The sequence below is a fragment of the Vanellus vanellus genome (assembly GCF_965231255.1).
Source record: "Vanellus vanellus genome assembly, chromosome: 11".
NCBI lineage: Eukaryota > Metazoa > Chordata > Aves > Charadriiformes > Charadriidae > Vanellus > Vanellus vanellus.
The window spans coordinates 9,829,898-9,849,902 of record NC_138916.1 but is presented as its reverse complement, the minus strand read 5'-3'; the positions used below and the strand labels follow the sequence as shown (position 1 = coordinate 9,849,902).

At 35.4% G+C, this 20,005-nt stretch overlaps 1 protein-coding gene across 1 annotated transcript in view; it reads right to left on the bottom strand.

Moving 5' to 3' along the window:
- ZNF280D (zinc finger protein 280D) overlaps positions 1-20,005 on the bottom strand; it is a 52,515-nt gene that overhangs the window by 9,677 nt on the left and 22,833 nt on the right. The window contains exons 6-17 of the mRNA XM_082488573.1: positions 19,781-19,890; positions 18,471-18,700; positions 16,314-16,471; positions 15,763-15,863; positions 15,512-15,658; positions 14,762-14,896; positions 12,941-13,185; positions 11,647-11,787; positions 9,895-9,957; positions 9,185-9,303; positions 8,965-9,001; positions 664-709 (exon numbers count right to left, since the gene is read on the bottom strand). Coding sequence (XP_082344699.1) covers positions 664-709; positions 8,965-9,001; positions 9,185-9,303; positions 9,895-9,957; positions 11,647-11,787; positions 12,941-13,185; positions 14,762-14,896; positions 15,512-15,658; positions 15,763-15,863; positions 16,314-16,471; positions 18,471-18,700; positions 19,781-19,890 — 1,532 coding nt within the window. The remainder of the gene's footprint in view (positions 1-663; positions 710-8,964; positions 9,002-9,184; positions 9,304-9,894; positions 9,958-11,646; positions 11,788-12,940; positions 13,186-14,761; positions 14,897-15,511; positions 15,659-15,762; positions 15,864-16,313; positions 16,472-18,470; positions 18,701-19,780; positions 19,891-20,005) is intronic.

Here is a 20,005-nt window from a genome sequence, read left to right as displayed (position 1 = left end):
AGACTACCCTTTTTGAAGGGCAACAGAAAGACAACTTCTTGCAGAAGAAAATTCTGTAAAATTACAATCCAAAGATGCTGTCTTTGAAAAAAGGTAAGAAAATGTACCGTGTATCATTTAGCTTCCTGATAGGCAGAAAATTCATGCATATGCCTCAACACCCCTCCCCCCCCTAACAAAAAAAACAAAACCAAAACAAACCAACCAACCAAACAAAAAGTAAAACCAAAAGATTCAGGCCTGAAGAGGCATTTCCAAAGCTTTTCCTCTTTAAAAGAAGTACAAATAAAAAAACCCTCAAAGGGTACAGTTCAGAGTCAATATTTACCCAGTTCTCAGGTTATATTTCAGGTCAATATCTGGGTTACCTGAAGACGAAGAAACATAAGGCAACTAAACCATTCCTTCATTGGAGCCTGGCATACCAATCAACCAGAACGGACTGGCCGCAAACTGGCAATCTCTGGGTGTAGCAGACATACTAAAGGTGTCCCTCCCACAGAAAACACGGAAAGCTAGTCTTTTGCACTATGCATATCTTCTGAACACCATGACACAGTACTATATGTATAGTTAAAAAAGAATTAATTGTCTTGGATCTTCAAACAAGTTATGAGGTTCAGAGATATTGTTAGACTGTGCGGAGAAAAGAAAAAACATTACCTCCAACTTAGCTTCTCTCTCTCTAATGGAGATTTCGGTCTTTAACCTAGTGGATAATGAATTAAGATTCAATGTTTTAGAATACTGTATGGTTACAATAGAGATAAGGATGAAGATACTCACACTAAGAAAGCAACTTGGTAATCTGAAATAATTTTTTTAAGGTGATACTTATTTTGATCTTAAACGTACTTCAGAACTCCAGAAGAACATTTCAGAATTTTAACGTGTTTTATCTGGTACACACAAATTATGAGGCAAACTTGTTTCATGTAACCTGTTCCAGTTATCTCACCTCATGAAAACCAGGAAGCAACAGCCTTAAGATGGTTAGCAATACCTTTATTCTAGTGCTTACTGCAATTCGAGATGAGGAATACTCTCCTCACCATAAAGGCCTTTTAAACCATGCCTGAAGTATTTAAGATCTGAAATTACAAGTTTGCTGAAATACACTTTTAAAAAGTGCATAAAGCTAAATTATGATTCAGCAAAAACATTCTGCAAACATCAGTCTACCATAACCCAAGTAGCCAGAACACAGCTGTGGTTTACGTTAGGGCAACTGTAAAACATTGCAGCTGACCTCCAACTACTATTTGGAGGAGATACTTCCCTCAAAATACCTTCACTGCACAGTCTATACATTAGATGAGCTATAAATTATTTAAATTCATTGACTTTTAAAGCCACATTAATTAAACAGCTTATCACAATATCACTAAAATTGATTTTCTGTGCTTATATAAGAAAATACTATTGCAGAGATAGCAAGAAGTACGTCTCCTACAAAACCTTGTTAAGTCATCAGTTCTAATATAAAATCTCACCTTTCAAAGGTTTCCTATAAAAAAAAGAAAAACTGAACAACACCCTCAGAATTGCTTATGCCTGTATCTTCTTTGTTGATGCTGCATTAAAGGCAAATTTAATCTGCTGAAGTGTGGTGCAACCCATTACCTTTAAAGAATGTTATTAATCATGTATTAAATGATTCACAACCTCAGCGAGTCTTAATGGCTATCTACGAGGTACAAAATACTTGACAGAAGAAACAGCTTTATCAACTTTAATTTTATGAAAAATGTATACTAATATTAGATTGAGATCTACCACATGTATTTTCCTAATTTAATCCAAGAAAGCAGTGCTAAAACCAGACCTTTTAAAGAATTTTAGCATATACTTTCAGCATACCATAAACACCTCCTAACACTAATGTTCTAGCAGGTAATCGACAACTTGGACTCTTGTATAAACAACTATTTGTAACTACTTTAATAATTACATCTTCATTTGCAATAAAAGATGGCAAAAATAACTAAAAAAAAAAAAGAATTGTTTTACAATAACTTTGCTATGGTAGCACTGTAACAATGCTCATCTAATTAACAGTAAGAAAAATGATCAGGGTGAATTAAATGACAATACATTTTTTGAGTCAGGGACTTGAAATACTCTGAAGTATTTAATCATGAGTAGCAACACCAGTAAAAGATATTGCATCACCAAATATTTAGCTTAGCTTCACTGCTTTAATGATTTCTATGCAAGAACTTAAAGATGTTGGAAATAGTAATCTGTCTAAAAACAGTCACTTTTAAAAGAGCAGAACAACTTAAACACAAATAAATCAGATATTGTATACCCAAGGGCAAAACGTACTTTTCTTCCTATCTGAATAAATGTAAGTTTTGCCACCAAAATAAATGGGTATGAATTGGATCTAGTACCTGTAGACGGTTTTAGAAACATTATAAACATTTTACATCATCACATTCCAATATGATTTCTATGGTCAAGTTTTATTGTTTACAAAACAGATTCAAACTGGCTAGTTTACACTGGTCTGGAAGTGAACACAGTTTATAATAGTTTATTATAACCACATCTTTGTTAATATATGTCAGGAATCCAAGGTAAACCACATTATCAACCATAATTCTGTTTAGGAATAGGTTTTGGAAAGTAGTTCCTTCTAATTTGTAATAATCAGAAGCTTCATATATGGATACTAAACCACAGAAGACTATCACCTTGTGATGTTCCCAACACTTTTATGATATAAGAGATCTTAAATCCCACAGTTCTCAAACAGCAACAACTTTCTTACATCTGTGGAGCTACAGTGCTTCTAGAAAGGCCATTATGAACATAAAACAAAGATTTTGATCATCTCCAGTAAGTATAGCCTGCTGGTCCACAATTTCAAGCAATTTGGAAACTTCTCTGGAACTCTCCAAAGATTCTTTAGTCTACATAAAAATAAAATTCTAGTTAAGAACAATGAAAAAACGCCCCTTAATTGTCAATCTCTTAAGAAAAAATGCCTTCAAAATGTAACAGCTGAGCATAAGACTTCAGCTTGATTGAGATACTCAACAGAATGGATTGGCCATAAAACCAAGACAGACTCCAAATAAAAGCCGGGTAAGTAAGAACATTAATTTAGACACTTTAAAGTCTAAATTCAGATTCTAAATTCAGAAACTTTGATACATGAGGAGTCACATGAGGACTAATGGAAGACATCTGGAGTCAGTGAAACAAGTAGACTTTAAAATGCACAGTCCAAGCATGGATGGGGGTATTCTCATTTCTGAAATTCATACAGTCTCATTGCTTCCCCTGCTCTCACATAAGATTATGTATATTTTCACACACACAGAGCTCAAAATGAGCAACTGTCTTCCCAGCGATCTGTTTTCTTACAACCAAAGAGTTACTCCCACAGCTTCTTTGGGTAAGTAGTACTGAAACTCAGCTGGAATCTTTTGCCAAACATCCCTTTTTTGTCCACCCCTAACCAAAAGTAACCTTTTCTAGGACTGTAGCTTCAAAAATTTCTAGAAACAAACTTTATATTATTTAAGTAGCTCAAGGTACCTCCGAGCCACTCAACTGTGCCACACCCAACATTAAGGATATAAATCTATTTTACAACCAAAAGAATTGAAAGGTCTTTGAGTTTGTTTGTTTTCTTTTAAGAACTCCAGCTTTTAGCAGAAATTCCCCATTTTGAAAAAATATAAGTCTGAGTCAACAATTCATAAGCACAATTCTCCCCCAAATATCTGATTGTATGAGCATTTACTGGGAAGGTATACGTGAATGCGCAGTTGGAGAGAAGAAAAAACTGTTTCTACACTATGGTGTTTTACATTGTTAACAAGTGAATGGGAAAGGAAAGATGGTGACATTCACGTTACTTGACACTGTCTGCAGTTTCTCACCTGTAAAATGGGGCTAGCAATGAAGACAGCTACATAATAACTATTATTATCATGAGTAACTGAAGTATTATTAGGCACAAAGCTGCGGTTACAAACATTCAACAGAATAACAGAAACATTTACTTTCTTGTCAGAAAGACTTTCAAACCAAAGGTAATACAGAATTTCCTAATCAAGCAAGGTCGCCCTCCAACTACATGTCTTTTAAGAGCCTATAATGCAGTGACACTCAATGTCCTAAAAATAACAGAAGAGAGACAGGTTAAGGTACACACAAATGAAATCTTAATTCTTTGACCATAAGCCAAACTGGTTATATACCATGCATATTCATGCTTGGTCCTTGCAGATGTGGTCCAATACGTTGCATTATTCATGTAACTTGGTAGTTGCCGGGACCATCGAGGATATTTAATATCGAGTCAGGAAGGTTTACATGCCTGGTTTAGTACTAGTTTTATGTTATGAGTTTTCCACATGAGTAACTTTTCTGAGATCCTTACGCAAATGGAAACAGGATGCCACGATGCCAATAGTTTCTACGTGAACTATTTATATGAAGCTGGCAAATCTGAATGTAGCTTGCAGTTAACACACTTACAAGTCTGAAACTTAAAAAAAAAAATTTTGTAGCAAAGCTGTAAAATAACCAAATGATAATATTCCAAATGAGCATTCAAAAGAGTTGTTATTCACATAACTTCAAATCAAAGTGTCAATCTAGTGTAATTTCTGGGAAATTCTTAGAGAACATTTCCGAAAGCCGCAAAAATCTGCAATCCTATTCCAGTTTTGTTGTTGCTGGAAACCTGAATGAAAGTGAAACATCACAGATTCAACTTCCTCTGAAATGCAACAGCATGTTCACAATGAAAACAGAAACCCACTATGCTTTTTTGAATGCTGCTGTGTCAAAACAGAAATAAGTCCTGCAAGAAAAGCCTGTAGTAGGTAACCGATGCTTGAAGGTGAACAGCAGCATTCAAGATGGAACATAGCTTCTGTCAGAAGAAAAAAAAAGTAGCAAAAAGGACAACGAGACTTCAGAGTACTGAGTAAACGTGCAGATGCTCAATCACAAAATACGCATAAGAGACAATGGATGACAGGATCCTTGCTATTATTAGCAATACCACAGTGGTTGCAGAAGCTCACTAGCACCAAAACTGTTACTGTTTGAATACTGAAAGTGAAAAGGACAAAAATACTGGTAAAAATGGATTAATCTCAGAATTTGATTATGGAGAAAAAGGAAGTGCTGCAAATCAAGAACAGCTTGCATTCATCAGAAATAATCTCTTATAACTAAGAGGTTATAACAGTGACTGATCTCAGAGTAAGATTAGCTCCATCTATTAGGTTGTTTGGAAGCTAGTAAATTAGAGATTCAACCAAGACGCATACCCACTGTAAGCAAGGGGTTGAGTTTGGAGGAACACTAGATGTTTACCATGACAAAAGGAAAGCTCATCATATATCCAGACCTGTTGATAGATAAACTTGCCATAGATAATCTAGAACTAAAGATGAAGTCAGAAGCAGTGAAATCAAAAGCAGCAGATGTCTCAGCAGCTTGAGTAGAACATCCTTGAAGATGAGAGATGATACCAAAAGAACAAGGTGTGAATGAACTGTGGCTGCTCCACCCTCAGAATCAAGGCTCAGTAAGTGTATCTGCTTCCATCACATGCTTTCCTCCTACAGTATTTAGGAACAAAAAGAAGCTTAGCTACCAGAGCAAAGCAGCTAATAAATTCCTCTGGCCAAGATTCAGTTTATGCAGTTACATGCGACAGAAGTCATTCAAAGCATATTTTGCCACGATATACTGTAAAGTCATTGGCAGACAAAATTGCAACTTACTTGAATATTAAATAGATCAGGATTTGTATGTTTTAGTGAACACCCAGGGAGAATGACAAAGCCCTTTAGTTTCAGAAGCTAGATCAAGTTCAGAACAAAATGGGCTTTGATGTCAATACATATGTTACCATTTATACACTACTCTAGCCTAGGATGATATCGATAGACTTGAGCAGCAAGGAAACACTGCAAATGAGCAGCAAAGAAACACCGCATCACACAAGTGAAACTCCTAGTAAGCCTCTCTTCAAAGGAGTACAGCCCCCAAAAAGCTGCAAGTCAATGCTGCGAAGCAGAGAACATTATCACAGAAGGGCCTTTGCCACACTACAGTATTGGGAGAAAAGACCAGACCTGCTGCCTAAAAGATGCAAGAAGAGAATACCACAGCTTCAATGTATGAAGAAAAAGGAAAAGGTCTGGTCAGATCCTTGTTCGCTTACATACCAAAATAATCCCAAGCTGGACTGGGTTCAATTTTCTGGTCCACAATGATGTATCAGTGAGCCAAGGCAGTATAGGATACCTGCTCACTTTCAACTCCCCTGCAACAAAAATGTCTGCTGTCAGTTCATTTAAAAATATGTTTATTGTTGCGCAAAGCAGAGAGTGGAGCATTAGAAGAGTACTGGCATAGTTCTTAAGCCTTATTCCCTCAGCACAAGGTGGATCACTAAAACAAGGCAAATTTGTGTAGAGTAACAATTTAAAAAGCAATTCCTGCTGGAACATCTCCAGCTAGGTTATCTGTATTACTAACAGCAGGATTCTGGCCCAAAGACAGTCTCAACAACACTACACAGAGCCTATAGAATATGTCTGGTCATTAGCAATAAAGATGAGTTTTACAACACATACAGACAGTCTGATATTTAATAAAAGATACCACCTGAGAGATGCAAAGAAGATCCAAAAGCATTCAAGATTATAACTGTGAGTCATTGTTTCTAATGATGAAGTGATTCTGAAGAGCCCCATAAACAAGTCATACCTCATTGAATTATAGGTCAAAGAATGGGAAGAAACATTCATAGATCACTGAGAAACTTATGAAAGTTATGAATACTGTCTGCAAGTTCTTCTTCCAAAGCAAACCACAGGGTACCCTAAAGAACCATCCCGCAAAAAGATGAACATTTTTTTGTGTACTCTGTACTGCAAATAATGAAAAAAATCTGCTACACGGGTATACTCATGCTCTTAGCAGTGATCTGGTCTTGTCCAGAGTATCAGAGAATTAGTATATGGACCAGGACAAGATTTCCTGAAATTAATGAAGTCTATGAGCATGACAGTTTCAAAAAGCACCATCACAGATTATATCACCTAATGTAGTACCAGTAACTAATCTTATGCCAACATCAGAGCTCTCACTAATAATGGCTAATGTCCTAATCCAACAGCTTGCAGAAACAAACCTGCGCATATTCTTGACTCTACTTCAAATCTTTTCAGTACTCACCCATCTATTTGTTGGATTTACAAAGTATATATTACTCATTCTTAAGTGTTTTCATGTGACGTCTAATATATTCAAGACAGCAAGATCCTTGTGCAGTACTGACAACAGCCTGCCACAACTCTTTCCCCACCATTCAATACATCTATAAGCTTTGCTTACATATAGTTCAGCAAGTATTAATTCCCAACACCTAACGTCAGCTCCAAGTAGAGAAGCTGAGGTTGTATAACAGCTCACTTATTTTTCCATAGTTTGAGTTTCACTGAAATCTAAACTGTTAAAGGACACAAGCTACCCTGAATTAATGAAGGGAATATAGCTCACCTGCCTAGATGGCTCTTTCCAGTGTTTTGTCCAATTTCAATATTCTGTGCTCCAAAATCAGAAATTTCATTTTTCAAATGGCTTTTTGGAATGCTTTCCCAAACTAACTTCCTTCCCCTGCTCATTCCTGCCAGAATATCTTAAATTATTTTTAATATTGTCTATTAGTCATCCCATCAGACCACCAGTTTTATTCAACTGCATCGCATTCTAAACAGTTATTAGTAAAGGTCTGAAGTTTATAGCAAATATTTTGCTCTACTATTACTCATAGCCAAAGATAAGTATGTCCATGCTTGGATCAGATGACAGATTACTCCAGTATCTCCTCCTACTGGCTACTTTGTGGAAACTAAGAAAGAAAATTTTTAATAGTTATGAAACCTACTGGGGATATTTCCAACACTCAGTGAAGGCTGATTTATTCTTAGAGGCTTAAGAACTTCTCACTCTTTTGGAAGAGTTCTCATCATGCATGAGAATATGTAATCCCTTTTAGAATCCTGCTACAGGCTAGATAGATAGACAGACTCAGTGACACCTTGTTGTTAAACCAGGGTTAAACTATTTTCTTCCATCTTTTAAAATATCTTTCTTTGCAGTCTAATTGACATTTTTGTTTCTGTGTTCTGAAACGGTTTAGAGAGAACTCAAATGTTTGATTCAACTGACACACCTCTGAACCATCAATTAAGGCATAAGTAGGCTCACAAGCTACACTCTAAAGCCTCAGGTACTGTTCCAAGATGATGAGGGAAGGATTGGCATGTCTGAGTCTTCTAAGGTTAAAAAAAAAAAAACACAGGCAAACCTTGCAACACAATCTCCACAATACTGCAGATTCTCTTTCAAATCCTTAAAAAATCTGAAAGCCAAAATCCCTATATTAATTTTTCTTTGAAAGTCAGAACTAAAAAGTTAATACAAACCAGTATACCTTTGTCACATAAATAACATAATTTTGAAAATAATGTTTAAATATTTATAAGAGATTAAGACTGAATTTATCCTACTTCAATAAAGGTAACTTTAAAAAAAATCACATTAATATTATGCAAAGAACATCAGGCACTCATTTAATAAAGCTAGTATTAAAAGCAAGTTGAAGTAACAGTCTCACTATGTCTAGGACATAGAGTCAGGACTGAGAAGTTCTAATACGGCAAGAATTATTTATGTCTCTTTGGCCAAACTGAACAAAAACCTGGTTTTGATTTTGGTTAGAGTGGGTAAACATTTTATCTCCCTGTTCTTGTAATTGTGGATGTGGTAAGAGCAAAAAGCACTAGCAAAGTAATGGTCTATGTTCATCCATACATTTCTAATTACATGTAATTCAAAAGAAACCCAAGTTCAAAGTGCAAATTTTGGCCATCTGTCACTAAACTAATAAACATTGAGCAGTAAAACAAAACTTACTCAGATACTTGTTCAGCAGTTGGGATATCTACAGAAACTGAAAATAAAAAAATAAAGGATTTAATTAAAAAGATTTTAAAATGTGGAAATACACTTTCAAATTCAAGTACACAGATATAATGATAATGCAACTGAAAAAAGACTGCAATAACACAGACATCCACATGTAAGTATTTAGGTATGTATACTATATAAAAAAAAAGACACTATATGTACTCACCTTTCTCTATAATAACTTGACAAGTATGAGTGTGGCTTTCACTCAGATGTGTGGCCATGCTATCTAAGCCAGAAACATCAGTCAGGAAATCACAGTTAAGACATACTACAGTCACACCTCTAGAGAAGAGAAAGTAATAAGGAAGTATAAATACCACATGGTTATGAAAGCAGTTTTCTTAACTTATAGCGACTGGATAGACTATATACAAAAAAAAAAAAGTTTCCTGCAAATTCAGATGAGATGACTCACAAAAACATATTACTTATTACTTATTATTTATACTGTAGTTAGCACCTGGAAATCCTGGTCAATGACCAGGGCATCTCCATGCTGGGTTTAGTACAAAGAACACCACTTTAGACAGAAACCTATCTGTAAAGCATGAGTTTCTCAGTTTTGGTTGTTCGTTTGGTTTTTGTTTCCCTCCCTACCCCCCATTTTGCACATTACGAATAATTGGAAAATAAAGAAATAGAGATTTTTAAAAACTGCTCAGGGTTAAAAAAAAAGGTAATAAATGTGGACAAATAACAAATATTTGTCATTGAAGAGAATATTGCTAGTGTAAGAGCTAATGTTTTTATTTCCCTGCTCTTTCTAAATTGTGGAAGCCTAGAAATTCAAGAGGCCCTAATCTCATTTAACTAATCAGTTCACTATCAGTGAGTAAAACCATAACGATCTGTAACTGAAAAAAGTTGAATTACCGTAGCTCTTCTGAATGCTTCTTATAGATCCAAAATCTTTTACTTGGACGAGCACTGTGAAAACTAGATATAAGAAAACATTACCACTTAGACTGGTTTTCTTGAGTACATTGCTCCACATATTCCCTACACTGTACATGGTACTGCAGTTTGCTTATGACAAGGCATGAAAATAGAAGGCTCAGTTACTGACCTGCATTATTCTAAAACATTAAGTTGCTGAAAGGTTACAGGCTTGTGAATCTCAGCTCTAGTTTAAAACACTGGCTCTCTTGTAAATAACGAGTTTGAGAGGGAGAAGGCTTAACTTTGACAGCACAGTCCTGCAAGAAGACAGTTACATTGCTTCCATCAGCAGTTTAGCTCTTGATGCACCATGACTGTAACTCTACAGTGCTCCACAAAAGAAGTGAAGCTTTGCTGAACCCAAGCTTCCTAAAGAGATGGCTTTAAATGAGATAAATCATGTTCTCAGACAACCTGTAAGTTATCTTATATATGCAGGTTAGGTATGTGCCAACACTGTACTCCCACATGAAACAAAAAGCGAGCAGCAGGGTACAAGGGCTGCTACTGCAGAAACACCCTGCCTCTAACAGCCTTCCTCCTCACCATCCCTTGTTCCTTACACTCACCAAAAAAGGTGATGATAGGTGCTGCAAGGGGTCAAAGTAGGGGGAGCATTAGTGCATCAAGGAGACAAAGGACAAAAAAGCAGCTGGTTTACTGCATGGTTGAACTTTTCAACACCCAGAACACGGGCAACAGTAGGAACAGTTTACCTCAGATTCCCCTCTCCCCTTCTTCTTGTAAAATCAGAATTAAGTACATTAATTTTTACTATTTTTTTAAGCATGCAATCAATAGGTTATATGCATAAGAGCATGTAAACGATTTCAGCTTAGCACTTACACGAGCACTGAAATTTATATGAATAGGTCAACATATAAGATACATACAAAAACTTTTAAAGACTTGGGTGATAAATTCAAGAATTCTAGCATTCAAAAATGCCAAGGCATTTTGTACATACATGTATTTAAAAAGACAGCTGCATTCTGTGCTTTTCCGCAATACACTTGGCTTGTTCAGGGCACAGGATTAACAAGTAGGTTTCCAAAATTTTGTTTTACTGTCACTGCTACGTGATCTATGTCTAATTATGACATAGTATAATTCTATTGCTCTGAAAACTACTGCATTTGTTTTCTTAACAGGATTTTTTACAGCTGTCATCACTAATATCCTGCACTGCTTCACAATCAGTGACAAACCTCCTGCAAAATGAGATGCTATTTTTATGGATGACCAGAAGTAGTATAAGAAAAAGTACCCACTGGAGTATGCTATTTGAGACATCCTTTACATGGTATTCTGAGCACAGATTTCATTAGCAATAGCTGTGGCTGTATGAATTCAGCACTTAAAAAAAAGTCAGATGAGGTATTTGATGTGAAACCCAGAGAACACACAACAATTAGTCATTATTTGTTAAGTCTGGCTGAAACTATTATGGAAGATCTCATAGAAACTCTGAAGCAAAGACAGAACACTTCCTGAATCACTGGATTTTTGAGGCAAAACAAGAACATGGCGTTTAGGCCCTCAGTACAAAGTAAAAATCCAACCTTACACATTTCCCTGCCAGTCCTATGACCCAGTTCAAAATTCAGCTAACAGAAATACTTAACACACCTTATATGAATTTAGGAAGTATTTGATAACCCAATAAAAATTTTGAAGAGTTCTTACCTCATCATGTGATTCACATAGGCTTTGCTACAGCTAGTGTTGTATCTGCATAGGCTACAGTGGACATAAGCAGGAAAATGGCTTGCAAAATCTTTTATTTCTGAGTAACACTCAATACATTTGTGAGCTCCCAAACGATACCTAACAGTAATATGAAAACGTTAATAGTTAATACCAACACTTTAAGATAACTATTTCAAATTTTTTACTTTAAGTCAGGAGCAATCTTGCCTACATTAGGGAAAAAACCCGAGGAACTTAATAAGTATTTAACTGATACATTTTTATGTTAGCACACAAGAAGACAACTTTGTTTTTTCTTGAATTATATTGTTATTATGACCTTAATAAAAAAGTTAAAGTTAATGTAAGCAGCTGTTATTGGCCACTCCTGGGAACAAGATACTGCAGTAGGTGAGAACCTCCAACTTAACTGCTGCAGCAGTTATCTCTACATACTTGAGATGGATTTCAAAGAAATGGTTCATCCACCATGATGCACAGCCTTTGGTTTTCCTGTCACCCCTGATATTCCCCAAAAGCTCTGAAATATCTACAAAGCAAGAATGTAATCTTGCTCTTCTCCAGTTTTGCTGGCTGTTTTCGGATGTCTCCATGCACACACTCGGTTAGTGTTAGCACCTTATACGAAGGGAGACATCTGCAATCTTTGACAAAGAAAATGCTAACTCATGTTAGCCAAGGAAATTATATACTAGTCCATAAAACACCAATTATTAATACAAGGATAGCTAACCCCAGTAAATTGTCAATATAAGGATGCCATTCTCCCAACAGCTTGCTTTTACTTTCTTGATTTTTTTTTTTCTAGCTCCCCAAATTAAGGTATCTCTTAGGAGAGACAAGACAGCCTTCTGAATAACAGGTTCAAATAAAACCCTTAAAAATTTGAAGAAAAATACTTTTCCCTCTATAAGAAAACTTGCAAAGAACAAGTGGCTGATGTATTCCCCTCCACAGCTCACTTTTAAACGTACATCTGCCTAATGAGTCAGTATTTCAAGAGTGTTGCTCTGTGCAGAGAAAAATTCTAAGTTTAGAACAGAAAAGTTTCCATAACATCTATTCTTCTATCATAAAGGAGTCTACCACCAACAAAACTGGTGAATGAAGATTCAGAATTATAATCACACTACCAGTATGTGGAAAGTCTATGCAGCTGCTGTGTTAAATCTCATGTATTGCAGTATTAGAAATTATCAAAAGATAATAAAATGATCAGTTATTTATATTCAAAGTATACTTAAAGATATTTTTAACGCTATTATTTTACCTTAGATTATGCAATGCTGTATTTGTAATTTCTTTTTTTTTTTTGCTGTTGGTCCATGCATTTTGCTTCTTCGATGTAGCTGGTTTCGATTTTGCCTTTGACTTATTTGTATTAGATTTGTTATGATTTTTAGTGGTTGTATTTTTAGCTTTAGGTGATAACTGAAATGTGGAAGTGCTTGTACTAACAAAAGATGTAGCCGATGATCCTGATTGAAGAGATCCAACAGATGCTCGAATAGTCACCTACAAATATGAAATTAAAAATTTTTCTATTTAGATTTAAGCGAAGTTCCCATTTCTATTTGTCCCAAAGTTTAAGACACTTTAGGACAAAAATCATAACATAAGAAACACTCCTCAGTAAAGACTGCTTTGAAAAATATCAAATACTGTTGACTAGAGTAAACCTAACCTCAATAGTCTATCGGATGTTTAAAAAGCTCTCGTTTTGGTGGAAATAGTTAGCCATGACAAAACACAATGATCTTTTCAGACCTGCAACTAGCTGCATTGTGCTTTCTTAGAACAAAAAAAAAAAAAAAAGTAGCTGTGGAAAAGAAACAGAAAGTTCAGGCCAATTAGCCCCATTAAGAAGAATGTCGAAAAATCCCACCAGTGCCTGGATTTAACAAAAGCCCTGTGTCTTGTTGCCTTGTGATTAGACAATCTACTTCCTTTGGGTATTTTTGCTCCTCATCATAGACCCTCAAGAACTCATTCTGGTTTCTGACCTCTCATCTGGCATTACTGAACTCTCTTGTATTGCCCATAAATTTGGTTCTGCAGTTTTCACTTGCAGCATGACTCCTAATTATAGTTCTTGCCCATACTCATAGTTTAAAAGAACCACATCTTCTAAACGTGATTCCAAGCTCTTCAGTCTCATCATCTACACCCTGTCAAGGGCTACTAACATCAACATTTTAACATAACCTAAACTTTTATTACGTCATGAAGACCCTAAAATCTTTAGGGATATTATCGCAGAATAGAGAATCAGTGCTTTACATTCTGCCAAGAAACACAATCAACATCACCTTCAGCCATTTTCCCTTCCTGATTCTACAGCAAATGAACTGTGGAGAGCTGATCAAAATATTTTTTTTTTCCTTTCAACTGAAAGGACATATATATCTTCACATTTCATTAAAAAACTGCAGGAAAAAGTCTTGAAATCTGCAGGAAAATCCTAGTCTACGTGGTTCCTTCTTGAGAAATGGAAGAATCATTTGAAGTGTTCTGACGGGACCCAAGTTTATTTCATAAAACACTTACCAGAAGATTGTGTTTTTTTTTTTTTTCCCTTCCAATGTCAGAGCTAAAAAAAAGTCCTGATGAACTCAGTTTTAGCCACATATTGTCTATGAAGAAGTAGGTCTTGCATCCAATGTTATTTTTTGCCACCACTTTCCACAGGTTGAAAAAATCTTTCACAAAAAATTATTCAGACCCCTCAGACCAACACCCAAACCATCTCCTTTTCTCCTAGCATGAGAAAGGATAAAGGGGAGGGGGGAAATTAACCAACAGCTCAAGAAAGCAGCAGCGCTGACTGGACTATTGGCATATATATGTATGGAAGAATGGGACAGAGTGGCACCACAGATCACCAGGAAGAAACCATAAACTGTGCCTGGAAATTCTTGCAACAAGAAGTATATTTAGATTTTTAATTTTAGAGGTGGCAGAAAAGATGATAAAAAAAATCTTTGCTTTAGAAAAGAAAGGAAGAGAAAAGCACTTCTTTCTATTCCACCCCTTTTTCTACCAATATATTTTTCCCCTTTGTCCCCTCTAATTTTCCTGTATGAACACTTACCTTTGTTCCAGGTGGCAATCCTTCCAACTGTTTGGGTTTCCTAAATGTTCGGTGATGCTGAGTCTTGTGATCCATTTTTTCTTTGCATGTCAAAAATTGCAGTCTGCACTTAGTGCAACGGTATATTCCTTTTTTCTTTTAAAATGGAAGACAATCTGTAGTAAGCATTAATGTCATGACAAACAAAACTCCAACCCTAGCCTGTCTCAAGCAATGGTCATCCAGTTTCTAACACACCAACTGGACAAACTCCTAATATTGTAGAAAGCCAAGATATTGTGTAGGAATTAAAGAGAGACTATTTAAATACTTGAAAATGCAAGGCAGTATCAGTACTAAGAGGAGGAGGAATCAGGTTACCAGTTACAGGAAGACATGGTACGTCATAATCTTTTTCTCTACTTAAACTAGCAAAAGGTTTGCTAGTAACCTCAAGAACAGCAGAACACATCACTGTAACTTCATGAAGAAACCAAATAGCAGAGATATTCTTTCAAGGGTATTCAGGGATTTTTTTTTTTTTTTTTTAAAAAACAGGGAGCTGGTGTCACACAAAACCATGACAAATTCTAACAATTCCCTTAAAGACTTTTCAAAAGGAGCAGTCATAATTCTTCTAACATATTTTATTAACTGTTCTTATCCAATAACAACCATACAAATTAGTTGTGATTTTTTTTCCCCCAGAGACAGATTCATGACATAAATTTAGCGTTTTTCTAGCATTAAGGATCAAAAATATCTGCTTACCTGATGCCTCATGTAATGATGCATATACGGTGCTCCAATTTTAATTACTTTGAGGCAAAATGGGCATAGCAAATGTTTTGTATTTTCATGAACTGTTCTAAAATGTGTTTCTACATCTGAAAAAGCTGAGGATCTGTAGTTGCATACCTAAAACAAAGTTTTACTTCCTTGTTAAAAGTTTATTGACAGTAAAGACGGGGGTGGGGAGGTGAGGTGTGTAACCTGAATACAAAACAGTCGCTCTGAGATACCTGGCAAACATACGGCATTTCACCTGGCTTATGATTGTCCTTCATATGTTGCAAAAGAACTTGCTCTGTTTCAAAGGATAATTCACAGATTTTACAAATTGCTAGAAGTGAAAAAAACAAGAAAAAAGTAAAAAAATTATTTGGGATCATAAGTAGATAAATTATAAACCATATGTATATGTGAACTGTATAAGTCTATAAACGTAAAGCAATCAAACAATTATTCTACTCTTCACAAGAAATTCCCTGTACAATTTCAGGAAGATAGGAGTGCAAGGCCCTTAAATGACATGAATTCTTGCAGTCAAACATTCAATTAAAAAAAAAAAAACCAAACAAAAAACCAAACCACTTTTTAAAATATTTTTTTTCTACACACACTGCTCTAACATAAATTGAATGAGTGCTCAGTTTCTATATTAAATCTCAAAATTATTGCTCTTAAAGTACAATACCTTTGTTCTGAAGTTACAAACCAGCAAAGGAACAGCCAGAAAATACCTAAATATTTTAGGTCACAAAAAGATTCAATGTGATACAATCCAACTTACTAGATGACTCGTAAGGCGTGTGTGTACTTTCAATGTGGCACTGCAGCTGGAATGGGGTGGGAAACTGACGGTAACAGTGCTGGCAGGTTGTGTGGCTTTCCCAACTTTCACTGCTCTGCTTCTCAAGCTCCAAGTGATGTTTCATGTGGTTCATAAACCTTTAAATCACAGTGAACAGGTGCAAAAAACTGTATTTTAACATTCACTATACATGACGTATCACATGCATGACGTACAGGATTCTTCAGCAACGTTACTCTGTAAGGACTTCTCAATTTAAAAAAAAAAAAAAAAACTAAGGAGTAAGTGTTCATTAAAAAAAAAAAGTTAAGCAAGCTGACTATGCTAGAAACCATCTTTCAAAGCTTAAAAAGAAATCTTGTATTATAAGGAACATGCAACATATCTGAAACATGTTTTAAGACTAAGCAATCAATTGCATTTTTCATGTTTGCTTAGACAAAATTCTTGCCTTGAAATAAAAGGAAATTAGCAAAGGCAGCAACAACAAAACATGTCAGCTGTACACGTTTCACCACCACCAGAGTCTCAAAGCCACATTCTGAAGCAAGTGTAACTTTAGCTCTGCTGAAAATTATTAAGTAGCAAGAACATATCTGCAATTAGGATGTTATAGCTTTATCTGAAACCACCTCCATTCAGAACTGGCAGGGTTCCAGGAGCTTTCTTTGTATAAAGCATTCAGGACTGAAGTTGAATTATGAAGGACAGTTATCAAAGAATGTCACTGTGCAGCTGACACTCAAAAGAGTATTAGAAACTTGGTGCTATGTTACTACTTCCAGTTACCACCTTTTCCTCATTAACATGTCCCCCTATCTGTAGTAGGAACCTGTTCTGGCTGAGAAGTCTAGGCACCCATGACAACGTTGGCAGGTCACAGTTACTGGTGAAGCAGCACAAGGACAGGTTAGTTACACAACCTACTACTGTTAAACTTCAAAAACTGTTCTATTTTGAATGTGCTTCATTTCAGTAGAGCCAGAGGAACTAATAAATGTAGGTCACACTCACAAAAGGAATGTAGTTCTCAAAGTGGTGACCTTGGAATTGGAAAAACAAATAAGCAAGGAGAATAGCCTCTTGAGCTCAAGCTTCTAATATCATGCACTTGCTTAAAAAAAAGAAAAGAAGAACAGCAGCAGCTAACTGAAGATACAAGGTACCTAAGCAGAAGAAAGGAATTGACACTAGTACTCCATACTACCTTAACAGAACATTATTTCAATGGTGTGTTCAACCAAGATCTTTTAAAGGAAGCAGGGGATTACCCTGATGAATTGCTTTGTGCTTTTCTGAATTAAGGTCCAGAAAACTTCCACTATGAGTAGAGAGGTACTATGCGTTTATTTTGTCCACTATAAATGGTTAAAGGTGTAAACCACACCTTTGAAATAAAAAAATATAGGACTACGGAATACAGCTTAAGACAAATTACCACCACTTTTACTTAGGATTTACACATTAATGATTAATAGCAACTTTAATGTTTGTAGTTATATGAAACTTTTGTTTTATTCAATAATATGGGTCTAATGTTAGCATAAACCTGTTCATTTTAACTTGCAAACTGTGCCCTTCAAAGAAATAGGCCATTTTTCAGTTTTACATTCTGCTACTTCAGCTTCCCTTGAAGAATGCATGTAAAAAAGTTCAACGACCTTAGCTTCCAAAGGAACAATGACATGAACTCATCTACCTATTAAAAGAGCTTACTAAAGTTTTTTGCAGCATTTGGAAGCAAAATTATTCCATCAAAATAACAGATGTTACATAAGTAAAGCACAGACTATTAGTCATTGTGCATCCCTAAAGGGAATTAACACTCGCATCTACTGATATCACCATCAATCCAGATGGGAAATTGTAAAATACTTTCTGTTGCCCTTTCTAACCTACAACTGCTCTCATTAAAACTGTACACCATTAAAATTTGTACTTTAATCTGGAAAAAGTTTAAGTTATGGCCATACATACATAGTGCAAATTAATTCATTTTCTGTTCAGTCACCCAATATTATCAGTTTTCAATAAGAAAAAAATTTCTATTCCAGAGAGAGATATTTTTCATGTGTGAGACTAAGTGCTATGAGCTGTAAGTGATTAACAAACAATTAAGCAAGTGAGTTCAAATACCTTATGTTATTTTTAAGAACTTTCAGACAACTGAAGCACTTAAATGTCGTATGAGTCTTCTGTTCCTGTTGTACCTGCTGGGTGTCTCCTTCATGTTTCCCATAATAAAAGTCATTAACTAACATAATCAATTTCCCTTTCTCAGATTCAGCAGTCTTGCTTGTTGTGCTCGAACATTCTGTTTTGGCCACTCCCAGGAAAAAGTTATTTACCATATCTGGACAACAATACTGGATGGAAAGGGGGAGGAGAGGAGACAGACAGAGACAAAGGTATCAGTGTCTCTTACCAAACTGCATCAACGATAACAGCATTTTAAAAACTGAAGTCACTCACTAACTAGAGTTAGATGCAAAGCTCAACTCTCTGACATGACAACTTTATTCATATTCATGTCTGGATTTTGAACAGTAACTGATCTGCAGATAGTGTTTAGGTAATAAGCCACTATATATTATAAAAGCTGAAAAGGGATTATTCTCATAGGTTTACATAAGGTAAATTTAAGCTTGAAATCAGAATACCAGTGTTGTCTTACTCATTAGAAAATGTCTACTTCATTTAAATTTAATAATGAGAAAGAGAAAAGCGGCTTTTATGCAAGTATTTTGCTGACAAGCATAAGTTTACTGAGAACTTCATAGAAAGTTTTATGTTTTATTTCTTTGGGGAAGAAATATGTTGAAATCTGTTCTTTCCAGCATTACTGAAAAATTCAGAAATTCTAAGTCATGCAACACACATCATTCAACCTTCTTTATGTCAAAGTGTACATAATGAATGCTTAACCCAACAGCTATAATATAAAACTTAACACTTTAAAAGCATGAAGTACTTCATACAGAAGATGCTATGAAGTTTCCGACAGTGAACAAAATTAGCATGTTTCAGAAGACAGATCTTTCTCCTGCTGAATAACGGTTCTTATTGTGCAGGACTACTTTCTATAAGCCTACTAGTAAGGAGCTCATTTCCTACTGTGAAAGTGTAACTCTGTACACTTATACCATACAGTTTAATTAAAAATTTAATTAAATAATACTAAGTAAAGCCACTTCTTTAATGGTTCTTTAATTTGTTTGATGCACTCAGTACAAAAGCTATTCTCTACAAATAATGATTACAGAAAGATAAACCACTTTATTTTTTCCCACAATTATGTATGTTTCTTAATCGTGTTTTGAAGCTCAAGAGGACAGTAGCTACCATTTTGGGTATCTTAAGCCCAGTACATCAGAATGATCTGTGTTAACAGCAACTCAGACCCTCATGGATTTCTGTACATGTTTACCAGCCCCAAAATATTTTACCTTCATATGATTTTTTAGAGGGTCCATAAGATTGAAATGAATATTGCACTTTGGACAAGCTCGTGGAAAAGGTCCTCCATTTTTAATGGTGCTTGATGCAGCATTTGTACCTGTAAAATTAAAATATGTTAAGATTCAGAATTCACAAGCAGAACACTCAATTTATTATTATTTATTATTTTGGCAAAATATGCCATTTCGAATAAAAGCTATAGCAATCGATGT